The sequence below is a fragment of the Salmo trutta genome, chromosome 23 (genome assembly GCF_901001165.1).
Source record: "Salmo trutta chromosome 23, fSalTru1.1, whole genome shotgun sequence".
Lineage (NCBI taxonomy): Eukaryota > Metazoa > Chordata > Actinopteri > Salmoniformes > Salmonidae > Salmo > Salmo trutta.
In genome coordinates, this window is record NC_042979.1 from 20,959,956 (window position 1) to 20,987,341 (window position 27,386).

The window sequence follows — 27,386 nt, forward strand, 5'->3', positions numbered from 1 at the left end:
TGACATTTTAAAGTAGAAATTACAAACTTTAGAAGCCTTTTTAAACCTTGAATACACTACAGGTTTGCATTTCCTATGTGCAGGAAAATTCTCAGCAACAAAATAGTGATCAAATTAAGATCCTTCATCTGTATCATTGCCTGGTGCTGAGCGGGTGCAGCAGTCTAGCTAAGCACTAACAGATGGATGGGGAGCTGAAGACGAAGGGCTCAGAGCGACTCTCTCTCCCCTCTCTATGTATTTTCGCAAGGTCATACTGCAGAGTATAGCGGGGTTGTCCCTGGAGATATGCGGTTTATCCATCATCAACTCTGTGAGAGGGTCTATGACAGGGACTATGACATAATTAACCGGCCACAAAAAACATGTTATGTAGTCTATTCATATCTCACACCAGGTGTGTATCAGATACACATAATATCTATATTTTGTGGTCTGAGTGTTTGGTTAATGAAGGACAAAATTGAAACCCTGTCTGAAAAACAACCACACATGAAGCTTTCTTGTTGGAATTGTCTGTTTACAAGGCCCTACATATGGGGCCTTGGCCTCCAATGTGCTATGCGCCCTGAGGGCAAGGTGGAAAAACTGAAAATGGAAGGAAATGCGCACCCCATTCGACCCCCATTAAACCGGTACATTTATGATGTCTGTAAGAACTGGTAACCTCCCATATACAATAGGCTATTTGTAATACCAAAGGAAACGCAAAATAGTGAGGGATTATTTTATATGTAATGTAGATTTGTACTTTGACAAACATTGAAAATAGTACCATATAGGAAATAAAGAATTCGACAATAATTATTGCAATTAAAATTGTTTATAAATATATACAATGATTTTATAATAGGGAGCACCAACAACAAAATCAAAACGTCCATTTTGGTTTGGTATTCTACCAGTGCATACTGCCGCAATTAGCCTGTGGACTACAGGGAAGGTTTTATGTAACCAAATAATATGTTTAGATTCCCTCATGGCTACTCTCGAAGAGGAGGGACTGGTGATTCTAAGACAACAATTGCAGCAAATCATCTTTATGTAACACATTCTATATCCTTTTAAAGTTTTCCAATGGATCTCATGGATGGAGGTAAGTCAATGGAACGAGAGGATGGGGATGGGTAGGTGTGCAAGAACCATTGCAGCCTAGGAGACTTTGATAACGGAGAGATGCATTTGCGTCCAAAAACACAAAACCACTTACTTCCCAACGAAGTTCTCCAACACCGAGCTTTTCCCTGCACTCTGCCCGCCAACCACAGCAATTTGAGGCAGGTCCAACTGAGAATTTTGACCGATGGCCGAAAAGGCATCTTGCATTTTATTCACCAGAGGAATAAGGTCTTCCATCCCCCGGTTCCCCATGATTGCAAGGGAATCGGTCGCTCCTTTACAGAATATAATAAAATGAGGGAAAACGTTTCTCTCGGTCCCTGGCCCTTATCACCCTTCCGTGAAGGGTGTTTCAACGTTTGGAATACGCCTTCTATTTTAATTTTGCTTGCACCCTCATTGATTACGATTCCCCGGTGTTCCCTCTACACAGAACGCTTCTCCTCTCCTCACTCTCTTATACAGCTATGTTCAGCTCTCTACCACGCAGCACGGAGGGATGATCTCTTCTCAGAATACGCTGACATCCCTGCACTGACGCGCATGCACCACGGAGATCTAGCTCAACAGAATTGCACCCCTAGGCTTCGTGTGCTCTCTCTTGTACTAGGCTATGCTGTAAGAAATAGAAAATTCAGGCTATGTAAACAATGCAGCTATTTCTAAATAGGCTATATTGACACACTTATACTAGCTATATCATATTGTGTTATGCCAATGTTGATTATGTTTGGTAGGCTTTGGTTTGGAAGGCAGCGTTGATCTGTCCATGGTGCTGAATTGGTTAAACGACGTCATCTGTACTTCAGCCTCCTAAGTGAAAGAGGGCGACACACGCCTATTAACTACAATCAGAGTACGCATCCCTGTAAAACACCGGTACCAAGTGCGCAGTCTCAACGGAACAATCGCTGCTAACTTTCAACAGGAGGCAGACCGTCGCTAACTTGTCCTTCTAAAATAATTCATTCCGTTAAAAAGTAGGTAACGTTAATATGATACAAATAATGATAATACAACCTGTAATTGAAATGTAACTACCATTGATTATTGCGATTAAATGTTATGAAATGGCATCTCAACTAGCTAAACTGCTTGTTAGCCAAAAAAATGGCTAGCTAATCCTAGGCCCAATTGCTAAACAAACGTTATAGCTAGGCTAGATAGATAGTTATGTTATCCAGAGAGGGTGGACACTGACTAGTTTTGCTATTGCTGGCTAGCTAATGTTAGCTAGAAACCACATGCTACAAAAAACACATAGCTAGCTATTTAGCTATTTTATCCATAGCGTCGTTGCTAACAAACGTAGCAATGTACTGTATACTCAGCATGAAAACGTTAGCTGGATTAGAGGTTTGTTGTGGATCAGATTATTGTCAAACGCTTTGTTTTTCCTTGACCAAGATCCTGACCTGACCCGAGAAGGTGTCGTCAACAGGCTTTTCTGCAAACAAGCACGGACACACGCAGTTTAGCATTAAACACCAACAACAACGCCGGGATGTTTAACCCACACCACCACCACCACCAGCAGCAGCAGCAACAACAACAGCAACAGTTTCACCGTCACCTGCGGCAGCTTCAGCAACTGTTCCAGCAGCCCCCTCCACCGCCGCCGCCTGCGCCACCACAACCGCCTCCATCGCACCATGCACCCAGGCATCATCATCACCACCAAGGAGGACGGTAAGACATGTAAACTCGAGGTCGTGGATCAGCAGGCCTACTAGGGAAATTGCCTCCACTATCAGAGTGCGCTCCGGGTCGTAAGGAAATTAGGAGTGTTTAGCGCGCACTGGACGTTCTGGCCAAGAGATTCTAATCATTTTACCCGGAACACGTTTTAACACTTATAATTATCATTTTTCACCAGATTTTTTTCATGTGTCAAATGTCCTTTTTTTGTACACGTGATTTATTTATTTTCCGCCTGTTTAGTGTGTTTACAGGTGATTTGAACACTTGGTATGGTAATCTTTACATGCGTTCATTACACCTGTTCAGTGCATTTACAGATGATTAGAACGCTTGTTATGGGCACATTTTACACGCGTTCATTACACATGTTCGAAAACAACTTATTTTGTAGCTAACGTAACATTATTGTTTGTCTATTTTTATGTATTGGGAAAAAATGTTTTTTTTTTTTTTTTTAATTAGCTATCCATAATTTTTCCTTGTCTGAAGTATCAAACTAAGTATTAAAAAAAAAAACAATTATGACACTTTCCATCCACCAGATAGGATTGTTTTGTGAAAAGTATCTACTTTTCAAACTCGTTTGCTTTAATTTATCCAACAATAGTCACTATAGTTTCCAAACCACAAAGGCTGAATTAAAATGTTTTATAATGTAATTTACTATTGTTAACAATTTGAACCCTATTTACAAAATTCTCCCTCCCTCTGAGTAAGCGATTCATCACAAAGGACCTAAAGTCAAACTCCCGGAAATTGAGTTGGGAGGGGCTACAACGTGATACTTTCAGACGCATGAAATGTCCCCGTTACTACACAGGCATTCAGACCTGTCGGTCAAGGGTTTTGGAGCAGCCTGCTCATTCAAGGGTTTTTATTTTCTCGGCATTGTAGAATAATAGTGAAAACGCATGTGGAATCATGTAGTGGCCAAATGGTGTTGAACAGATCAGTGTTTTGTATTTCATGTGTCTGAAAGTACGATATTCATACATTCTAATCACCTGTAAATGCACACTGAACAGGTACAATGAACACGTGTAAAAATGCCCATAACAAGCGTTCAAATCACCTGTAAACGCACTGGACAGGTGAAAAAAAAAAAATAATGTGTACAAAAAATGACATTTGACACTTGAAAAAAGCATGTGAGAAATTTGAATTACAAGTGTTAAGACGTGTTCCGGGTAAGACGATTTAGAACCTCTTGGCCTTCCAAAGGAGAAGGGTTGATCCGAGCGTTCTTACCTCACAACTGCAGTCAAGCACCCAAGCTAACTGGAAAGGGGTTACCGAGTCAGTTGTACAACTGAATGCCTTCAACTGAAATATGTATTCTGCATTTAACCCAACCCTCTGCATCAGAGAGGTGCGGGGGGCTGCCTTAATCACCATCCACGTCTTCGGCGCCCAGGGAAACAGCGGGTTAACTGCCTTGCTCAGGGGCAGAGCTACAGATTGTTACCTTGTCTGCTCGGGGATTCGATCCAGCAACCTTTCGGTTACTGGCCCCAGCACTCTAACTGGCTAACATTGGCTAGCTTGCTAGCTACTTCCAGACACAAATGAGAGAACACCTTACTTTGACCATTTTACTTGCCCTAGCAGAGTTGGTTAGGCTTTTTCATGTTAATAACTGTGCTTCTGGCAATTTAATTTAGTTTTTTTTTTTTTTTGCCGACGTTTACTGATCCCGGTCATATTCAACGGGTGTTGCACGTTCGTAAATTAATCAGTTATGCTGTACTCCGGTACACTGACGAGTGCTTGAAATCCGGGGTAGATGGAGTGAATTTACGAACAGACCCTTAAATGTAAGTATGATTTGCTAGCAGCAGTTTGACAGTGGTGCCTGGAGAAGTTGCTATACTCAAATTTTACAAAAACAGACCGCCCGGAGGCGGAATGGCGCACTGTGTAAAAATTCAAGGTTTTCCTATAGTTTTATGGTTTTCACTCTCAAAATGTATTTGTTTTATAGGAGAAAAAATTGTTTTAAGTCACCAACAATGCTTATACCACACCAGCAGTGGCAACTCGTCATTCAGAGCAGGTGGCACATACAAACCTGGTCTCTTTTTTTGCTTTCTTGTGTAAGGCAGCTCCAAAATGCAGGTGTTTCAGCTTAGCTCAGTGCATTGTTATTGGCCACAGATGAAATGACGTCAAATCACATATCTACAGTAGCATTGATTGGACTGATCATGTCAACATCATACATTCAGAATCTTAGCAACCTAACAGTCATCATGAATCAAGTCTACAATCTACTGGCAAATCCTTTTCAATCCTAGTCATATGAAGAGAAATTACAGATAAAACGTATCGGTGCTCATCGGCCATTGAACATAAACATTACAACAAGTTGGAGATCGCAAATTCAACATTGAGAGGTTTGGAAGGAATCAGTGGCTTACTGCAAGCATCTCAAAGCAATCGCTAGCCTGCTATTCAGTGGAGTGGATGTGTGGTCCCAAGTCTGGGTTTAAGGTTATCTTTTCCGAGCTTAAAATGATAAACATTCACATTGGCCGTGCTGTCCATCCAGCATGACTTCTGCTGTGCTCAAAACACCTCAACTGGGAAATATAACTTCAGTGAGTTCAAGATAACTGGGAACTCGGAAAAACGGTCATCCAACTCGGAATTTCAAGTCGGGAACTCGGGCCTCTTTCTAGAACTCCGACCTAAAGATCATTGACATCATGATTCGACCTTGTTTTTTTCTGAGTTCCCAGTTGTCTTGAAAGCACCATAAATCCTGAGAATGCCAAACTTTGACAAAATTTGCCCACGAAGGACCGCCAGGCCACCTTCCTGTTCAAGTGAGCACAGCACAACAAGGTGAGTCCAAAAATGTCTTGTATGCTACTGCATAAATAATGTCATATGCCAGGGAGATACGTACTGTCTGTAGCTAAGAAAGTAATACTAAGTGTATGTTTTGTAGTAAGCTGTTAGTACCCCATGTCTCACCCTAATAATTTGGTCACTTTTCCCCTCATAATTTTGCCTATTGTTCTGACTTGGTGGTGCACATGTAGCCTGTTTTAGAGAAATGTAATCATCGATTATTGTAATAGCTTTCATTGTCTGCTTATGTGCCCCCTTTATTTATCCTACGGTTCTGACTTGGTGTTCAGGGAGAATACTGTAAGAACGGCCCATGTTCTGAATTCTGTCGCTGTACATTAGGGAAAAGGTGGGTGAATACTTCCACAAGCCACTGTATATTGACTAGGTCCATCCTAGCTCTCTCATTAATGTCTTAATCGAAATTACGGATTGCCTCCTATCTGCTCGTCGTCCCCTTATGCCATAGTTTGTGCATCTCAATTGGCAGTAGAAACCACATTTCTTTAAGCAAGACAGCCATATCAGGAAATGAGACTGGATTAACTGTTTTTCTGCCAGACAAGGCTCCGCTGATAGCCAGATGTAGCAGTGGTAAGGTGTTGGGACTGCTGTTGGGACTTTGCTGTTGGGACAGCTTAATGTGGGTATGGTTTGTCACTGTTATGGTGCAATTAATGTGTTGGCTTTGCTGGCATGCTTCTTTTGAGTTTGCCCCATCAAGATTTACATGGTAAAATCACCACTGCACACCAGGATAACACATTTTAGGTCTGGGGAAGAAAGAAAATGGGGGAGGGTGTCTGTACTGTAGGCTACAATGTAGTGGCAGAGTTTTCAAAATAAACACCCTTCCAAATGATACAAATCATCATGAAATTCTGACAGGTAGTCCTACCGTAAATTCTGGACTATAAGCCGCAACTTTTTTCCCAGGCTTTGAACCTCGCGGCTTAAACAATGACGCGGCTAATATATGGATTTTACCCGCTTTCAATTTAAAAAAAAAAAAAAACACATTCTGTGACGTGCTCAGTTTTTTGGCGGCATGAAGCTTTCATTAGACCAATGAAATTGCCGAACGGGTTAAGGTCAAACAACTTTTTTGTTTACCGTTTAGATTAAATCGAGCGCTCTCAAATTTTAATAAGGAAGGTTTTATCTGGAAAGCCTTTAGGGGCGGCAGGTAGCCTAGTGGTTAGAGCGTTGGACTATTAACGGAAAGGTTGCAAGATCGAATCCCTGAGCTGACAAGGTGAAAATCTGTCATTCTGCCCCTGAACAAGGCAGCTAACCCACTGTTCCTAGGCCGTCATCGAAAATAAGAATTTGTTCTTAACTGACATGCCTAGTTAAATAAAGGTAAAAAAAATTTATATTCAAACAGCATGATGGCTGATTTGCGCATCACAAAGATTCAACTGACTTTGGACTGAACTTTTTCAATGCTTTGCATACCCATTATTGCCTTAGTTAGCATTTACTGGCATTATCATAAGTTGAAACATCTTTCCTACCGATGTTGTTCAATTCTGTGAGCTGCTCAATGCGACAACCAGTTAAGCGCTCTTGTGGGCAATGTTGCCTGATATTCCTCTGAAACTGGGTGTGTGCGGCACGGGTGAAATAGATTTGTGATTGTACATGATTTCTCTCTTGTACTACATAATTGATTTGGCGTAAACCACATTTTATATGCCTGCATTTGCGTGCAGGCCAGGTAGCCTAAAGGCCTACTTCAGGGTCGCATCCTTACTCAACATTGACAGTGGCTCTCCAAATAAGACAATGACTAAATTGACAACTCGTAAATGGAATTAAATAAACCAAAACTTGTTTCTCACAAGTGTAGCATTGTTTGCAGAGCTCACAACCTATGTGTCCACTCTGAACTAGAGGTCGATCGATTATGATTTTTCAACGCCGATAACGATTGGATGACCAAAAAAAGTCGATACCGATTATTTTATTATAATTTTTATTATAATTTTAAGGTAAGAAGTTTTAGGTTGTAGTTATTATAGGACTATTTCTCTCTATACGATTTGTATTTCATATACCTTTTGACTATTGGATGTTCTTATAGGCACTTTAGTATTGCCAGTGTAACAGTATAGCTTCCGTCCCTCTCCTCGCCCCTACCTGGGCTCGAACCAGGAACACATCGACAATAGCCACCCTCGAAGTAGCGCTACCCTTGCAGAGCAAGGGGAACAACTACTCCAAGTCTAACTAGCTAGCCATTTCACATCGGTTAAACCAGCCTCATCTTGGGAGTTGATAGGCTTGAAGTCATAAACAGCGCAATGCTTGAAGCACAGCGAAGAGCTGCTGGCAAAACGCATGAAAGTGCTGGTGGAATGAATACTTATGAGCCTGCTGCTGCCTACCACCGCTCAGTCAGACTGCTCTATCAAATCATAGACTTAATTATAATATCATAAACACACAGGAATACGAGCCTTAGGTCATTAATATGGTCGAATCCGGAAACTATCATCTCGAAAACAAAACGTTTTTCCTTTCAGTGAAATACGGAACTGTTCCGTATTTTATCTAACGGGTGGCATCCCTAAGTCTAAATATTCCTGTTACATTCCACAACCTTCAATGTTATGTCATAATTGTGTACAATTCTGGCAAATTAGTTCGCAACGAGCCAGGCGGCCCAAACTGTTGCATATACCCTGACTCTGCGTGCAATGAGCGCAAGAGAAGTGACACAATTTCACCTGGTTAATATTGCCTGCTAACCTGGATTTCTTTTAGCTAAATATGCAGCTTTAAACATATATATACTTCTGTGTATTGATTTTAAGAAAGGCATTGATGTTTATGGTTAGGTACAGTCGTGCAACGATTGTGCTTTTTTTCGCAAATGTGCTTTTGTTAAATCATCCCCCGTTTGGCGAAGTTGGCTGTCTTTGTTCGGAAGAAATCGTCTTCACAGTTCGCAACGAGCCAGGCGGCCCAAACTGCTGCATATACCCTGACTCTGTTGCAAGAGAAGTGACACATTTTCCCTAGTTAAAAGAAATTCATGTTAGCAGGCAATATTAACTAAATATGCAGGTTTAAAAATATATACTTGTGTATTGATTTTAAGAAAGGCATTGATGTTTACGGTTGGAGCAACGTGTACCTAAGCAAATATATGCAACGCAGGACAGGCTAGATAACTACACATGGTTGATGATATTACTAGTTTAACTAGTGATTATGATTGTTTTTTATAAGATAAGTTTAATGCTAGCTAGCAACTTACCTTGGCTTCTTACTGCATTCGCGTAACAGGCCGGCTCCTCGGAGTGCAATGTAAAGCAGGTGGTTAGAGCGTTGAACTAGTTAACCGTAAGGTTGCAAGATTGAATCACCGAGCTGACAAGGTAAAAATCTGTCGTTCTGCCCCTGAACAAGGCAGTTAACCCACCGTTCCTAGGCCGTCATTGAAAATAAGAATGTGTTCTTAACTGACTTGCCTAGTTAAATAAAGGTGTAAAAAAAAAAGGGAGGGGGGGAATACCGATTTTTGATTGTTGTGAAAACTCCAAATCGGCCCTAATTAATCGGCCATTACTATTAATTGGTCGACCTCTACTCTGAACGGTAAGACTGAAATAATATATTGAATGCATTATCAGAAGTTACTCTGAACAAACATTGTAGATTAGGAATTAACAGTAAATGTACTACTGGTTATACGTGTAATGGGGAATTGATATACACTAACAATCAAACGCAAACAATTCACACAATGAAGTTATGAAACAATGAATGTGAACACATTGGCGGGAGAGCACGTTCTGGAGAGACGTGCATCTTAGCCACACTCCCCTTGGACTGTGCCATCCACGCGGCCTCTGCAATGTATTAGTTTATTGGGATTGGCGCGAGTCAGACCGTTGTCTCCTGTACCAAGAAAAAAAATATATTTGCTACTGCTCTACTAAAGAAATCTTGGTCGACCAACAGCCCATCGACCAAACAATCTACCAGTCGATTAATTGGGGTCCGCCTTAGAAGTGAGTATACGCAATGCTCACCGAAGAAGAAAAGAAAGTGCATATACCCTCCACTACACCACTGGTTGCTGATATATCAGGCAGGCGGTGTGATATGTTTATCTTGGTAGAATTTCCCAGGGGTGTGTTCAGGTATTTAAATATTTCCCTACGTTCTGTAACGGTTTGTAAGACGTTTTTTTTTTCCATAAACGCAGCGCAATGTTCTAAAAACAGTCTTTGATGTAGCTATGTTTGGTAAGTGTGGTGGTTATGGTGTGTGCAAAAACCTGTGCGGCACACCCCCATAATCACAACCTTCTTCAACTGGGATTTATTCACTGGGAAACAACCTGAAGCCAACAGAGGTAAAGAGAACTAAACGGGGAGGGACCTACCTGATTGTATCCAATAGAAACTCATGTTTTTGTTGCAAAACATTTTCCGTTTGGAGTAAAAGGTTTCCATTGCAAAACATTTTGCTATTGTTTGCTACAGTCTTTGTCTAAATGAGAAGTACATCAGGAGACGTGGAGGAGGCCGTAGGAGGGCAACAACCCAGCAGCAGGACCGCTACCTCCGCCTTTTGTGCAAGTAGGAGCAGGAGGAGCACTGCCAGAGCCCTGCAAAATGACCTCCTGCAGGCCACAAATGTGCATGTGTCTGCTCAAACGGTCAGAAACAGACTCCATGAGGGTGGTATGAGGGCCCGACGTCCACAGGTGGGGGTTGTGCTTACAGCCCAACACCGTGCAGGACGTTTGGCATTTGCCAGAGAACACCGAGATTGGCAAATTCGCCACTGGCGCCCTGTGCTCTTCACAGATGAAAGCAGGTTCACACTGAGCACGTGACAGAGTCTGGAGACGCCGTGGAGAACGTTCTGCTGCCTGCAACATCCTCCAGCATGACCGGTTTGGCGGTGGGTCAGTCATGGTGTGGGGTGGCATTTCTTTGGGGGGCCGCACAGCCCTCCATGTGCTCGCCAGAGGTAGCCTGACTGCCATTAGGTACCGAGATGAGATCCTCAGACCCCTTGTGAGACCATATGCTGGTTCGGTTGGCCCTGGGTTCTTCCTAATGCAAGACAATGCTAGACCTCATGTGGCTGGAGTGTGTCAGCAGTTCCTGCAAGAGGAAGGCATTGATGCTATGGACTGGCCCGCCCGTTCCCCAGACCTGAATCCAATTGAGCACATCTGGGACATCATGTCTCGCTCCATCCACCAACGCCACGTTGCACCACAGACTGTCCAGGAGTTGGTGGATGCTTTAGTCCAGGTCTGGGAGGAGATCCCTCAGGAGACCATCCGCCACCTCATCAGGAGCATGCCCAGGCGTTGTAGGGAGGTCATACAGGCACGTGGAGGCCACACACACACTACTGAGCCTCATTTTGACTTGTTTTAAGGACATTACATCAAAGTTGGATCAGCCTGTAGTGTGGTTTTCCACTTGAATTTTGAGTGTGACTCCAAATCTAGACCTCCATGGGTTGATAAATTGGATTTCCATTGATTATTTTTGTGTGATTTTGTTGTCAGCGCATTCAACTATGTAAAGAAAAAAGTATTTAATAAGATTATTTATTTCATTCAGATCTAGGATGTGTTGTTTAAGTGTTCCCTTTTATTTTTCTGAGCAGTGTACATCCACCTGACACGTGTGGCATATCAAGAAGCTGATTAAACGGCATGAACATTACGCAGGTGCACCTTGTGCTGGGGACAAAAGGCCTCTCTAAAATGTGCAGTTTTGTCACACAACACAATGCCACAGATGTCTCAAGTTTTAAGGGAGCGTGCAATTGGCATGCTGAGTGCAAGAATGTCCACGAGTTGTTGCCAGAGAATTGAAAGTTAATTTCTCTACCATAAGCCGCCTCAACATCGTTTTAGAGAATTTGGCAGTATGTCCAACCGGCCTCACAACCGCAAGATCGTCTAAGACCAGCCACCCGGACTGCTGATGAAACTGAGGGGAATTTCTGTCAAATAAAGCCTTTTTGTGGGGGGGAATCATTCTAATTGGCTGGCCCAGTTGTGTGAAATCCATAGATTAGGGCCTAATGAATTTATTTCAAATGACTGATATCCTTTATATGAACTAACTCAGTAAAATCATTGAAATTGATGCATGTTGTGTTTTTAAAATTGTTTTTGTTAAGTATATAAATACTGCTTAAGTAATGCCCTTTTCCTCTGTTATGACCAGGGCCATGGCTGTACCAGGCCCCGCTCCTCCACCTCCCCATGTGGTCAACCTGGCCACTCGAGCCTCCATCATGGCCCCCAACCCAATGTTACAAGGGGCTATAATGATGCAGCAGATGCAAGGTGAGCGCATTTCAGAATGTCAGAAAACGACAAGTAGATAATATATATATATATATATATATATATATTATTTTTTTTTTTTTTTTTTTTTTTTAAAGAATCGGTACCATAGTACATCATTTTATCTACAGCTAGTGCGTACGTGAAAAAGCTGTCAGTTTCTCTGAACTGTTAACACTTTGATTGTAGAACGCCTTGTAGTTCCAAAGGCCACCTGATAGAAACTCTGGCACTACCCTGCTGCTGAAAAACAGTGGTGGAAAAAGTACCCAATAGTCATACTTGAGTTAAAGTAAAGATACCTTAATAAAAAATGACTCAAGTGAAAGTCGCCTAGTATAAAATACTACTTGAGTAAGTCTAAAAGTATTTGGTTTTAAATATACTTAAGTATCTTTAAAAATAATAATTTTACTTAAGTAACATTTCTTATATTAAGCAAACCAGATGGCACAATGTTTTTGTATTTACAAAGCGTTTGTGTTGAGTGAGTCTGCCAGATCAGAGGCAGTAGGGATGACCAGGGATGTTCTCTTGATAAGTGTGACTTGGACCATTTTCCTGTCCAAATGTAACAAGTACTTTTAGGTGTCAGGGAAAATGTATGGAGTAAAAAGTGCATTATTTTCTTTAGGAATGTAGTGAAGTAAAAGTTGTCAAATATAAATGGTAAAGTACAGATACTTTAAAGTACTACTTAAGTTGTTTTTTGGGATATTTTTACTTAAATACCTTACACCACTGCTGAAAAAGTATTTCCACCAATTATCTTTTTCTCCTCATACTCATCCCCATCTCCTCCCACACTTTCTTCCTACCTCTATCTCTCCTTCCCTCCTGTCTCTGGCACTCCAGGTAGCATGCAGGGCTTTGCAGCAGTGAGTGGGCAGCAGTTCACCCAGTTCTTTGCTGCAGGGGCCCGGTCCTCTCTCATGGGCCCTGTACCCATGGGCATGTCCATGAAGACCCCCCACATGGGCTTCCCTGCCCGACACTACCACCCCCACTCCCGCTACTACAACAACAACAACGTAATCAAACTTCTATTTAACTATGGATAATTACAAGGCACTGAGCAACCAATCTCAGCTTTTTTTTTTTTTTGACAAGCTAACAGTTTTGTTTTACTCAGTTGTTAGCTAAGATAGCTTTGCCCCACAGTATCAAAACAATGAGGAGACTTAATGATAATTGCTTATGGAAATACTGAATTGGTCAATATTATAATCTAACATTTGAGTCCTCTATACCTGTTGCACACGTTGGCTGTTGTTGATTGCTGAGAGAGCAGTTGAATAGTTGATCAAATTCCTCACCCTGTTCATGTAGGACTATGGGTCACGGCAGCCGGATCGGAAGAGGGAAAATGAGCAGAGAGCCGTGGGGAGCACATTTAGCCGACCTGCAGCCAGCAGGACAGCAGGGGAAATCCATAAAGCTCTGAAAGGTAGGACCGTACCTGAACACTCACTGCTAGCTGGGGTTGCCATCTCGCGTTATCATTCGTTAGGGTTTTTATTTGCAGCCAGTGAGATCTCAGAAGCATGAAAAGGGGTTCTTTTTTGTTGTTGTTGGTTGCTTCCTCTTTTCCTTTTTCTCCTGTTTTTGAGTGGGTGTGAAACAGTAATTCTGTGGTTGGTACAGTAGCACATGACAGCCCTGTCTCCCTCTTCCTGCAGATGGAGGAGTGGGAGGGCCAGATGGACAGGCACGGCCTTCAGTGCAACCGGAGCCCGAGGAGCCGGCATTGAAGAAGCAGAGGACAGAGGTGTAAGTAGTACTGTTTTGAGTTTGAATAAATGCATTCCTCATGGGTCGTTGCATTTCATTTCAGCAAGCCATGACACCCACCATCTCATTGTTTTGAAATCGTTTCTGTACTTATAAACAGATTAGATTAGCATTCCTACAACAATATTTTGTTGCAATGTAATTTGATATCTGAGAAGTTAAGCTAATTGATAGTACCCCAAGCCACCCACGGACCCCCCACGCTGGTGATGCATGGGTTAACTCATAACTGGGCGGGTTTCGGGTTATTAAATATTGTGTGGATGAAGGGCATGTAGGTGGTGGGCATGTTGAATAAAGAAAACAATACCTTACATTTATGGATTTCATAAATGTTTATATCATTCTTGTGAAATTTATATCTATAGCCTACATTGCTGTTTTTCTTTCATTATTTTAGGCTATCTGGCATTTAATGTGTAAGTAAGCCTATAAGCTTTAGGGCCTAACTGTACGCGTGCTAAATAGCCTACATGCCAATCGCCTAATGCTTTTGGGAATGGTCAGAAACGGTTAACATCGATCCACGGAGGCAAAAAGGACTATGTTAGAGTTTAATTCATTAAAAGAAAAGCTGCAAAATGGAGAGTTTACCATAAAGAGAAGGGAGGGCCAGAAAAGTCATGTTTGGGAAAGATTTGTTGAAGTGGTAAAAGAGGATGATGACATTGCCGGCTATGTTGTGTGACGATTGTGCTACTGTTATTTAATTTTTTTGCAACCCATGCTTTGGTTTTGTTTACCATTGTTTCAACTTTTTTGAATTTGTCGCACAAATCCAATACCTAATATTAGCATTTTCGCACTTCATATCCAAATCATCTATAAGTAGCGTCATTGATTTACACAATCCATTTTGGGGATACTTTAGGATGATTTTAACATGAAGCAGGAAAATTCTAATATAGGTACCATTGACTTGCTTTGGATTTGTGCCACAAATGCAAAAAAAATAAAAAATTTGAAACAGTGGCAAACAACCAAAGCATTGTTTGCCATCATACCTTGTCAACAGACTGCTTACAGGGAAGGGAAACAATGTAATTTGGGTGAACTATCCCTTTAACATTAGGGGAATCTAACACATTTTTATTTCACTTAATAGCAGGAACAGCACCATTTAGTGGTCAGCACCTGGTAATATCAGAATGTAGGTTGGGACATAAACCTAACAACTTAAATTAATTTCTCTGAACAGGGGGGGCATCACCAAATTCACTGCAAATACATTGCATAGGATGAAGAAGCAATACTCCAAGCTGCAGCATCATACTAATTGTCAAACATAGAAAACTGATACTGTATACTCGTTGTTGGGTGTGGGGGGTTCGTTGGTGGCTTTTGACAATTGTTTTGGGATTACTCATTAGATTTATTTTTTGAATCTGAGGTTAGGTACTATATTTATTGATTATATGTATCCTAAAAATTTAAATGGCCAATTTGGGTGCAATTAATTCATTTCTCAGATATTAAGTTATTTCAAAAAAGTAATGTTGTAGGAATGCTAGTCTTATCTGTTTCTAACTACAGAAACTATTTCAGAACAATCTGAGATGGTAGGTGTCAAGCCTCTTTCTTGTTTTGCTTACCTATATCTTCAGATTAGAATATCTATATGCTGTGATGAGTCCTTGGAGGGTAGCAGCTAGTAGTGACATGTATCCTTTATTTCTGTCTATCCTTCTCTGTCCCAGGTTAGAGGAGACTGTGGAGCAGCCTCCTGAGACAGGCGGGGTCCTGAGTGCAGCAGAGTGTCAAAGCCCACCGGTTGACTGCCAGCCTGGAGGTTTGTGTTCTCATACACTACATGACCAAAAGTAAACTCAGCAAAAAAAGAAACGTCCTCTCACTCTGAACTGTGTTTATTTTCAGCAAACTTAACATGTGTAAATATTTGTATGAACATAACAAGATTCAACAACCGAGACATAAACTCTTCCACCAAGGCATCTGCAAGTTCCTGTACATTTCTGGGGGGGAATGGCCCTAGCCCTCACCCTCCAATCCAACAGGTCCCAGATGTGCTCAATGGGACTGAGATCCGGGCTCTTTGCTGGCCATGGCAGAACACTGATATTCCTGTCTTGCAGGAAATCATGCTCAGAACAAGCAGTATGGCTGGTGGCATTGTCAGGAAGGGTACCACATGAGGGAGGAGGATGTCTTCCCTGTAACGCACATCATTGAGATTGCCTGCAATGACGACAAGCTCAGTCCAATGATGCTGTAACACACCGCCCCAGACCATGACGGACCCTCCACCTCCAAATCAATCCCGCTCCAGAGTACAGGCCTCGGTGTAATGCTCATTCCTTCAGCGATAAATGCGAATCCGACCATCACCACTGGGGAGACAAAACCGCGACTCGTCAGTGAAGAGTATTTTTTGCCAGTCCTGTCTGGTCAAGCGACGGTGGGTTTGTGCCCATAGGCGACGTTGTTGCCGGTAATGTCTGGTGAGGACCTGCCTTACAACAGGCTTACAAGCCCCCAGTCCAGCGCCTCTCAGGCTATTGCGGACAGTCTGAGCACTGATGGAGGGATTGTGCGTTACTGGTGTAACTCGGGCAGTTGCAGAGCCTGGACTCGAACCAGGATCTAGTGGCACAGCTAGCAATGCAATGCCTTAGACCACTGCGCCACTTGGGAGGCCCCGGACAGACGATTTTTGCACGCAACGCACTTCAGCACTTGGTGGTCCTGTTCTGTGAGCTTGTGTGGCCTACCACTTCACGGTAGAGCCGTTGTTGCTCCTAGACGTTTCCACTTCACAATAACAGCACTTACAGTTGACCGGAGCAGCTGTAGCAGGGTAGACATTTGACAAACTGACTTGTTGGGAAGGTGGCATCCTATGACGTTGCCATGCTGGAAGTCAATGAGCTCTTTCATACGGGCCATTCTTCTGCCAAGGTTTGTCTATGGAGATTGCATGGCTGTGTGCTCGATTTTATACACCTGTCAGCAACGGGTGTGGCTGAAATAGCCAAATCCACTAATTTGAAGGGGTGTCCACATACTATTGTCTATAGTTTACCATTCCAGCAGCCATTCCAATCCTCTTACTCCCACAGAGCTACAGCCATATCTACAGAACACCATAGATGGGTATATCTCTGTGGCTTAATCACTGGCCTTTCACCTTTTTGGCTTGGTAGGACTAGTTCTCACCTGTTCTTTCCAATAACAGACTGTGTCATACTGGAAGAGGGTGGGAGCACAGCTGAACCAGTGGCTGCAGAGGCAATGGAGGAGAGCAGAGCAGCCGAGGTGAGTTTTATTAGTTACAGAGGGCTTTACTGAAGCCCAAACCGTGATTGTAATGCTAGTTCAGATGGGTAGCTGGGCACTGATTTTTGCTCACAGAAAGTGACCTGATCTGAGGGCCCTCCTTGTGTATGAGCAGGTTCAGAGTGGAGTGTCGGCCATGCCAGCCTCTGAGCAGCCGAGTGGTGAGAGCCAGGCATTCACTCCAGGCCTGGAGGACATGGCAGAGGGCAAGGCTGCCCCAGGGGCATTGGAAAGGGGGCAGGAAGAGGGCAAGGAGGGGGGTGATGCTGCCAACAAGTTCTATTGCTACATCTGCACTCTGGCCTGTCACAACCAGCAGGTAGAGTACCCCCTGAGGGTATAGAGTGGAATGTTTGCGTTTGAATGGTCCAAGGCAAGCACTCAGCTTGACCCTTCAGCGACCCTGTTAGTCAAGTTCATTAGCTGCCACATGGTTGAGCTGTCAGCCCGAGGCTAGTGAGACAGGACTCCCTCTGTGTCATATCTCTGCGTCCCTCTCTTTACATCTCGCTGTATCCCTCTCTTCCTCATTAGGACTTCCAGAGCCACATGAACGGCCTGGCCCACCAGCAGAGGATGATGGAGATCCAACACATGTCCAGCGCCTGTCTGGTCACCCTGATGCCCAGTGTCCAGGAGTCACTGCAGGGAGCCTGCGGAGACGGCTCCTCCTTGAAGGACGGGTCAGTACTAGTGCACGTTGGTGACAGGTAAATGGGATTTAAGTAAGACCCAATAATTAGGCGATAGGCACCGAATGAAACAAAACTGACTGAAGCAGGAAGGATCTGCCTAAAATTGTCCAATAAGAAACACTTGTTTTCCGTTGGAAAAAAAGTTTTGCTGTAGTTTGTCTTTGTGAATATGACCCAGATGGTCATCAAATCACATTTTATTGGTCACATACACATGGTTAGCAGATGTTATTGCGAGTGAAGCGAAATGCTTGTGCTTCTAGTTCCGGCAGTGCAGCAATATCAATCAAGAATAACTATCTTCAATGTAATGACTCAGGACGTTGGGTTTGAAATTAAAGCTTCTTTTAGTAATACTACTTGTTCACGTTACATTTAACAACTTTTAGATTCTACAAAACAAAGAAAGTTGCTAGTGAAAGTCAGGATAATCACTTGTACATAACTGGGCGTTCGCTCTCTTTCTACTTCCTGTCGCAAGGCATTCTGGAACTTGCAGTCAATAGCGTAATCCAATACAACAGGAATATGTATGTAGTTCTCTCAATCTCCAACACACGAATTCTAATACAATTACGTATGTAAATAACCCTAAAGAAAATATCTTTAGATACAGCTCAATTAATTAACTGTGAACTTTAACTCTGTAACCCATTAAAGTTACAACAATCAACAAGTAATCTAACAATTCCACAACAACTACCTAATACACACAAATCAAAGTAAAGGGATGAAATAAGAATATATACATAAATATATGGATGAGCAATGACTGAGCGGCATAGGCAAGATGCAATAGATGGTATAAAATACAGTATATACATATGAGATGAGTAATGCAAGATATGTAAACATTATTAAAGTGGCTTGTGATCCTTTTATTAAAGTGGCCAATGATTTTAGTCTGTATGTAGGCAGCAGCCTCTCTGTTAGTGATGGCTGTTTAACAGTCTGATGGCCTTGAGATAGAAGCTGTTTTTCAGTCTTTCGGTCCCAGCTTTGATGCACCTGTACTGACCTCGCATTCTGGATGACAGCGGGGTAAACAGGCTGTGGTTATTGTCCATGATGATCTTTTTGGTCTTCCTGTGACATCGGGTGCAGTAGGTGTCCTAGAGGGCAGGTAGTTTGCCCTCGGTGATGTGTTGTGCACCCCCTTCTGGAGAGCCCTGCGGTTGTGGGCGGTGCAGTTGCCGTACCAGGCAGTGATTCAGCCTGACAGGATGCTCTCAATTGTGCATCTGTAAAAGTTTTAGGTGACAAGCCACTTTTTTTTTCAGCCTCCTGAGGTTGAAGTGGATGGTCTGTGTGGGTGGACCGTTTCAGTTTGTCCGTGATGTGTACGCAGAGGAACTTAACTTTCCACTCATGTAGCTGCGTGTGTGTAACACAGAGAGAAGAAACCCGGCCCGCAGCTTTGGTGTGCTACCTGCAAAATCCACTACACCAGTACAGTCACGGTGCACCGCAAGACCAGGGAGCACAAGCTGGCCAGCCGTACCTCCAATCCCTCCTGTACCGTCTGCAAGAGGCACTTCAGGAGCCCACTCCTGTTCCTGGAGCACATGCAGTCCCAGGGGCACAAGCAGAGAGTTGACGAGGTGTGTGTACTCATCTCTTCCTCGGCAGCTTGGAAATCCAATAAATGTATTACATTTTTGGAGTCCCTAGTGGCCCCTTATTTCCTACGTACAGTATGCACTACTTTTGACCATAGCCCTATGGTCCCTAGTCAAAAGTAGTGCACTAAATGGGGAATAATAGGGTGCCACTTGGGCCTTAACCCTTGTCAAACCATTCCCTCCTTATTCACTGTTCTGTGCTCCTCTCACTACAGCTTCGGGAGGAGGGGGGGCCAAAGGCCTTGGCTGAACTGGTTGCCATGGATGCACTAGGCTGCTTTGTAGACGAGGAGGAGGAGGCATGCGAGGAGGAAGAGGGGGACGAAGAGGAAATGGAAGATGGCGGCGAAGGCAGCTCCCATGGGAAGGTTAGGCATATGCGTGTACACGCCTTGTCACATATGGGGATGGGCATTTGATTTTTAAAAAATACTGTTATAGTACTCACATTATTTTTTGGAATGGAAAATATATACACTATCGTTCAAAAGTTTGCGGTCGCTTAGAAATTATTTTTTTATGGAATATCTACATAGGTGTACAGAGGCCCATTAACAGCAACCATCACTCCTGTGTTCCAATGGCACGTTGTGTTAGCTAATCCAAGTTTATACTTTTAAAAGGCTAATTGATCATTAGAAAACACTTTTGCAAGTATATTAGCACAGCTGAAAACTGTTGTTCTGATTAAAGAAGCAATAAAACTGGCCTTCTTTAGACTAGTTGAGTATCTGGAGCATCAGCATTTGTGGGTTGGATTACAGGCTCAAAATGGCCAGAAATTAAGCACTTTATTCTGAAATTCGTCAGTCTATTCTTGTTCTGAGAATTGAAGACTATTCCATATGAGAAATTGCCAAAAAACTAAAGATCTCGTACTACTCCCTTCACAGAACAGCGCAAACTGGCTCTAATCAGAGTGGGAGGCCCCGGTGCACAACTGCGCAAGAGAACAAGTACATTAGTGTCTAGTTTGAGAAACAGACACCTCACAAGTCCTCAACTGGCAGCTTCATTAAATAGTACCTGCAAAATGGACAAAAAATGTGTTTTTCTTTAAAAACCAAGGACATTTCTAAGTGACCCCAAACTTTTGAACGGTAGTGTATATTTTTAGAACATAAGGGCAAGTCCCACACAGGGAAAAATGTGTGCATTTATCTATATCCCAACAGTGCACAACAATGCCTAATTTATCATAACCATTACAGATAGCAAATCCTAATTGCTAAATTGCCTCGTATATTCAGTCAAAACAACTACTGCGATTTAAGATTTGGGGCTCAGTTTGGTGTTGAATTTTCTATTCTGGTTTGCGAACCAAAATCTGTCTTTTTGATATTGGCCTACAGACATGTGACAGTTTATTATGCCTGTTCTTTGGAATTTTCTAAATGGATAAAAAAATCCACATTGAACAGTGCATGGGGATGAATTACAGCCACTGCATCTGTTTGGTGAGTAGGCCTAGGCTTAATGAAGCTGATGAAAATATGCTCTTTGAAAAAGACAAACTAATGTTTTTGCATATTTCCATTGTGGAACCTGTATGTTTAGGGGGTTTATATCCTAGACTAATTAATTGTAAATGGCACTAGCAGTTCGCAAAGTAGCCATAGATAGATAGATAGATAGATAGATAGATAGATATGGGAAAAAAATTGAATGGATGCAATTATTCCAAAACTGCAGCTAATTGTTGGAACACATTTCCCAGCTTCAGTCAGTCATTTGGGATGGAATGTAGCTTGTGTATTTTTTTTTATTTTTTATACCCACCGTTTTTTAGATGCATTTATTTCTGTAGGCCTAATGGGACCCTGTGTAGCAGGAGCAGTCGGAACACAATTGAGTGAGACATGGAGGGGGTTTCTTTTTTGATGTGCCCCACAAATGCACATGTACAAATGGAACACTAGTCAAAACAAATTAACTTGGTCTTTCCTTTTACTTTTTCTTTTAGTTTTACAGTATTTGAAAAAATGTGATCTCTGGTTAAAGATAGTTTTGATGTCCGTTCGCGTACTCATGCCTTTCCCTAGTCACACCACGTCTCTTTTCCAGCTCTTTCTCCCATGCGCACATTCTCTTTTTCCCCCAGCATCAGTATTGGAGAAATGTTAGGAGACATTATCTTCCTGAAACTTCTGTATATCGTTGTTGGTAATGGATCTATTTGGTAATGTGTGGCAGGACGTCTGGCCGTCCCAGATGGAGGTGGCTCTACTAGAGGACGTAGATGAAGAGGAGGAGTTTGACCCTGACACGGTGTATGGTGAGGACACGCACTGTCTGAGTCATTACACAACACTCACTGACTTGCCATAGTCAAATGAAAGCCATTCAGAATCACTCATTAGTACATGTTATATATTTAGCTATATATTGCACATTATGATTTTGTCATGTGTGATTCTGTTGTCATTGACTTACCTCTCTCTGCCTGTCTCCCAGGTTCTAGCTTTGTGGTTCCTGTGGCTGGGTTCCTCTGTAGACTCTGCCAGCAGTTCTACCATTTTGAGTCCTCAGCCCGCCACTTGCACTGCAAGTCACTCAAACACTTTGAGAACCTCAAGGTTGGTTGTATAATCACATTTCCTGTGTATGGTTGTGTATGAATTAAGACACCGCCCATCAAATTAACAGGTTTGCCTGTCTGTTGTAGTCATCTCCTTTATTTCCTATGTTTTTTTGCCTTTCTCTTCCCTACAGAAGTACAGGGCCTTACGTAGCCAGAAGGATGGGACAGTGGAACCTACTCCCATAGACGGTACGGACGGAGATTCCGAGTGTGATAGTAACCACACTGTCTCAGATTCAAACAGCCTGCCTTCAGAGCTCCTCAGCAGCCCTGCCTTACTGCAGCCCACCATCTCCATAACCAGACTGAGGCCCTCCAGACCCTGCCCTGAACCCCAGAACAACACTCCCTCATCCCTGAAGGACCTCACCACCACCAGCAGCACTGTGGGGACTCCGGCTCAAGCCTACCCAGAGAAGCAGAGCCCAGTAAACCCTGAGGACAAGGAGGGAGAGCCAACCCCAGAACAAGCACCAGTCACAGATGAGGAAGAGCCAACCCCAGAACTAGCACCAGTCACAGACGAGGCAGAGGAGGAGCCAGTCATGGGAGAGGCAGAGAAAGAGCCAGCGGCAGTTGAGGAAAAGTCAGCCCCAGTCACAGGAGAGGCAGAGGAGGCAAAGGCAGCTGCTCCGGAAGAGAAGACGGGCAAAGGGAAAGCAAAGGGCCCATCCAAAAGGAAGTCCGGGAGGACAACACGGAGACGTTGAGCGAGAGAGAGAGAGAGAGAGGGAGAAAGAGAGAGCGAGAGAGGGATGGAGTGAGAGCGGAAGAAAGAAATAATATCCAGTACAATCGCTACCCTAGGACAGGGTCCCCCGCCTCTTCTGTATAGCTCAATAGACCTGGCAACTCAAAACCGGTGATCCTCTAACCTATATTTGTAGGTGTTTAATTTTTTAATAACACAACTAGATAGAAATGACTAACGTGCATTCAGTGGAACCTGACTGAAGAGAATTATGCGGAAACAAATTGTGGATGTGTGTGTTGCTGTCATAAAGTGTGGAAAGGGTGAAATGAAAATGAAGGTCTGTTTTAGTTTATACATGTTGTGTTCTAGTTAGCTAAATGTCTAACTCAACACATTGTTGCCAGGTTTAGGAAGGGAGTAGTGTTTTAGTCCAGGACCCGAATGAATCATTATAGCAGGCGACTTATCTGAAAATATTTTGTGACGAGGGTGGGAAGTTAAAAAGTAAATGGTACTGTTTGAATGTCCAGTAACTATGAACCTTGATTTGATCCTAGCTTTGTTGAAGTGCTATTGTCCTTGACATTTTTTTACACATTCTCTGAACTGTTCTGGAGTTTTCTTTGGATGTTAGCAGGTGAGCGGATTGGTTAGAGGGGGGTTTCAAAGGGGGAAAGTCTTAACTGCTTGGTCTATTTAGCTCAGATAAACCCTGAGCTGCTGCTTTCCCCTCACTATACTGCTAAATACATTTTAATTGACTTGTTTAGCTCTTTAACCCCTTGATTGCTGAAACTGCCTACATCCCACTGGTATCGCTCCCAATTTGCACCTGAACCTCCATAAGGCTGTGCGATAAGCTCATGGTTTTGACAAGACTAAATTATAGATCATTGGTGTTCCTGCAATGTTAGGCAGCAGAGCATGCTTTTAGTGAGCTTTGAATATAGCTGTTCTTAATCAACTCATAATGTTCTATTATAACAGTTGTCTATAACAGAACTTGACAACTCCTGAGACCATAAAACTATCCTTTTCGATGTGGCTGGAATAGGGAGAACACATTGGCCTAGAATAGATCCTCTTTGCCATAGTTTGTTCTCAAGAGACAACCAGTTTTATGCAAAGTTCAGTGCGTACTTATTTTATTTTTTTCCTCACAGTTGGAGGCATTTCCAAACCCTGTCACCCCATTTTAATGTTTAATATTTTTAAAATTCCTGAACTGAAAGCAATGTTGCATTAACAAGCTTACGCATCACAAACATGACATTGCAAAAGAGTTGAATAGTTTTGTGCCGGGTTTCCATCCTTTAAAAAAAAAATGGAGTTGTTACTTCTTTCTTTTTTTCACACACACCTTGTTAGCTCTGGTACACTGGACTAGTAAGAGTAGGTTGTTTTGTATAAGTGTCTGTACAAGTGACTTTACATGGCAGTTGTGACTGTTCTCATTGGTAACATTAATATCAAGGTTATTATCAACAATATTGTAGTGGTATGGATGGACTTGGGAGTTTTTCATAACAATGAGACCAGACCTGGAGAAACTAAGGCTGCGTTTAGTCAGGCAGCCCAATTCTGATCTTTTTTCACGAAGGCCGTGTCTACACTTGATACTTACATGCGACTTCTGTTATTAGAATGTGAAGATGCATTGTATACGACGGGTCTAGATAAACAAAAGTAGCATTGTGGTTGGAATTGTTTAGATCTGGCTGACCGCCTCAGGTGGTGGTCAGACTCATTGTGTGGATTTCTCCTCAGTCTTTTTGCAGTCAGGCTACCAAAAGTGAATACAGTGGGTGATGTCACAGCACTCCGCCCACAAATCTCCAGAAAATATGTTTTGGCAGCAAGAGACACCTTTTTTTCATTAAATGGAGGAAATGCGTTCCTAGCGTGAGGAATGCGTTTGCTGGCTTCATAAATGCTAGCCTGCCAGCTTATTTGGAAAAACGATTTTTTGTTTGGCGTTAACCTTTTTGTAATCCCTTTTAGCTTTGCTTGCTGGCTAATTAGCTACAGTAGGTGGTTACTGCCATCAAGTTGTCAGATTTAGCCTGTTCCAGCGTTTGAAGAAAAAGAGAATCCTGTGACAAAATGTGGACGTGATCAGAACTCCATGTTCAGAATACAGAAGTTGCATGAACTGTCAAGTCTAGACACGGCCTAATTGGTCTTTAAACCAGTCAGCTCTGAAAAATACCTGATGTGGAAAAAAATGTGATTGGTCAAAAGACAAATTTAGTGAAAATAAATGATCAGTATTGGATACCCAAACGCAGCCTAACTGGTCAGGAAACTCTGCTTTGGGCAACGAGAATGAAGTCTTTTCCCCATTGATAGTCAATTAGTGTAGAAGTTGTTTCTTTTTTTCCCTCACGCATATCTTGTTAGCTCCAGTACACTGTATAGACGGGCAGCACAATCCTGATCTTTTTTTCCTCTATTTGGACCAATCGCATCTTTTTCATCTTTTTCAAAAGACCAATTAGGGAGGGGAAAATATCAGAATTGGGCTGGATATCCAAATGCAGCCGTAGTCATTGTCATTGAGTAGAATTGTCTGTACAAATGTTGCATGGCAGAGTTGTCACCTTACAAATTAGTAACAATATCAACGCTATCAACAATAATGAAATGAAAAAAGGATATGACTTCGGAGTTTTTCATAACCATGAGACCTCAGCGGGGTAATCTAACTGGTCAGGAAAATCTCTTGGCTCCAGGCACAGAGAAGGAAGTGTATTTCCCTAGTGGTAATAAATGTGTAGCAGTCTAAATGTTACACAAACTGAGAACCAGCAGTTGTGATTTGGAAGTACACCAACAGAAGAAATTGAATGATTCACCAGCTTGTGATCTATTTCATTGACGAGACGTGGATAACCATTTGTCACTGGCCTCTTGGTGAGAGGAGACCTGAATATAGGATAATTGTTCATAAGTTACAGACAGAACTACATAAGACCGAATCAAGTAATGTAGCACTCCAGTTAAGAGTCCCCAATCACAGCCACTGTATTTTTCTTCAAGGAACATGTAAGGAATAAGTCTCTCCCAGATGATACTGATGCTTTCAGTCAATGGGCAGTTGTTTTTATTATTTCACTTGTACAGAGGAAGAGCAGATGCATAGACTGTTTAAACAGGCAGCCCAATTTTCTGAGATTTTTTTCTGAGATGATCTTAGCCCAATTCTGATCTAATTGGTATTTTGACTAACTGTGTAAACAACCCATATTGGCTTTGATGAAAGCAAGCTCATTTGTCTTCTAGTCTCTGGTTTTGTCCCACTGAAATATTATAAAGGACCAGAGCACGACGGAAAGGGTCGTTTATGTGACATTTCAAACAGCTGTATGTTTCTTAATGTATTTCTATTCTACAAATGACACGGATGAACAAGTGTTTTCTAGCAGCTGGAAGTTTCATGTATTTTTGGGATGTTTTCTGTATTGGGGTCATTTTAATTTATAATAATAAAATTTGACAATTGTCTCACTGTGATTATTGAATATCGCATTGTTTTAAAGAGTTAGTTCTTTACGTTAGTGATTCAAGATGTCACACTCAGATACTTAACAGTAACACATTCAATATACTGTTTTTATACCTGACAAAGAAAAACAGAATGGGGGGAAAAAGTGGAACACAATCTCTTCTTGCATGTCACAGAGAAATATTGACCAATCAAAGCTCAGACATGATTTGGAGTATTGCCCCACAGAGGTTAACTTTGCTGCTTACCTACCACCAGTGTATTCATTACATCTTACAACAGAAACCGTTTACCATCTTAGAGCCAAACATAGCAAATGAAACAGGGAGGGACCTAGCTGAATTTGTGCAATAGAAACTTGTTTTCATTGCAAAACGTTTTGGAACAGAAACCAATTAGGCTAAATGAATACACCCCAGTTATGACATGAATCACAGCTTATTCTGCATGCTTTACACCCCACACCAAGCACTTGGATAAATAAGTACCAATCATGGGGGCAATTGAGGACTATACAGATAGCTAAGCTGAAACATTGGTATACATAGTAATGGTGGCATAAACTAGTCACTTCAACACAGAATGTACTCAGCTTTTGGCTCATTTACTTAACCAAGCAGGAACCATCTTAAAAGTTAAACAGTTGGGTATGGATTAAAACTGTATAGTTTAGTGGAGGGTTCATAAGTGCTACATAAAAGGGACAGAGAAGGGAAAAACCCTATTAACTCTTAAGTGTTGCCACACGAACACTTGAGGAAAGGAAAGATGCTCATATAGATAGTTGGAATGTTGTTGATTTGTATAACATTGAGTAGTCCAGCTTTATCCTCTTCGCCAAACAGTTCATGTAGTTTGTCATTCAGTGAGTGGTTGCGTTCCTCCAGGTCATCCAGGCAAGAGTTGATCTGATCAGCATAGTGTTGATGGCTACATAGTGTTGATGGCTACATAGTGTTGATGGCTACATAGTGTTGATGGCTACATAGTGTTGATGGCTACATAGTGTTGATGGCTACATAGTGTTGATGGCTACATAGTGTTGATGGCTACATAGTGTTGATGGCTACATACTCTGCCAAAAGAGAGTGATATGATGTGCAATTCCTAACAGACAAATACAGACACCCTATTGGCTTATGTACACAGCTGTGAATGACAACACGCACAGTTTTGTTTTATTATCCTTGTGGG

The 27,386-nt window shown here is 42.3% G+C and overlaps 2 protein-coding genes across 18 annotated transcripts in view; one reads left to right on the forward strand and one right to left on the reverse strand.

Annotated features, from left to right (window-relative positions):
• dnm1a (dynamin 1a) overlaps positions 1–1,662 on the reverse strand; it is an 83,278-nt gene extending 81,616 nt beyond the window's left edge. For 8 of the 14 annotated variants that reach the window (XM_029709397.1, XM_029709395.1, XM_029709400.1 and 5 more), the window contains exon 1: positions 1,211–1,660. In XM_029709397.1, coding sequence (XP_029565257.1) covers positions 1,211–1,371 — 161 coding nt within the window. In that variant the 5' untranslated portion in view covers positions 1,372–1,660. Of the gene's footprint in view, positions 1–1,210 lie in introns of all 14 variants that reach the window. The other 6 variants (XM_029709398.1, XM_029709396.1, XM_029709387.1 and 3 more) reach the window with 3 other exon arrangements.
• A 316-nt stretch (positions 1,663–1,978) lies between these two features.
• Positions 1,979–26,208, forward strand: LOC115159554 (cip1-interacting zinc finger protein). Of its 4 annotated transcripts, none has more exons than XM_029709401.1 (15): positions 1,979–2,099; positions 2,527–2,808; positions 11,889–12,010; positions 12,866–13,041; positions 13,340–13,457; positions 13,690–13,780; positions 15,499–15,590; positions 16,995–17,074; positions 17,211–17,414; positions 17,630–17,805; positions 19,184–19,391; positions 19,628–19,780; positions 21,606–21,687; positions 21,867–21,988; positions 22,125–26,208. In XM_029709401.1, exons 2-15 carry the CDS (start codon positions 2,624–2,626, stop codon positions 22,701–22,703), a joined length of 2,388 nt encoding a protein of 795 aa, XP_029565261.1. In that variant the 5' UTR covers positions 1,979–2,099; positions 2,527–2,623; the 3' UTR covers positions 22,704–26,208. The 4 variants fall into 4 exon arrangements, with proteins under 4 accessions (XP_029565261.1, XP_029565265.1, XP_029565262.1 ...); XM_029709405.1 differs by having other exon boundaries at positions 17,630–17,778; XM_029709402.1 differs by having other exon boundaries at positions 1,992–2,099; positions 2,548–2,808.
• The last annotated feature ends 1,178 nt before the right edge of the window (positions 26,209–27,386 follow it).

Bases quoted from the DNA above. Each gene is read 5' to 3' on its own strand.
- LOC115159554 (XM_029709401.1), top strand. From the start codon at position 2,624: ATGTTTAACCCACACCACCACCACCACCAGCAGCAGCAGCAACAACAA. The intron at 17,415-17,629 runs GTAGAGTACCCC...CTTCCTCATTAG, and splicing joins TGGCCTGTCACAACCAGCAG to GACTTCCAGAGCCACATGAA. The intron at 21,989-22,124 runs GTTGGTTGTATA...TCTTCCCTACAG, and splicing joins AACACTTTGAGAACCTCAAG to AAGTACAGGGCCTTACGTAG.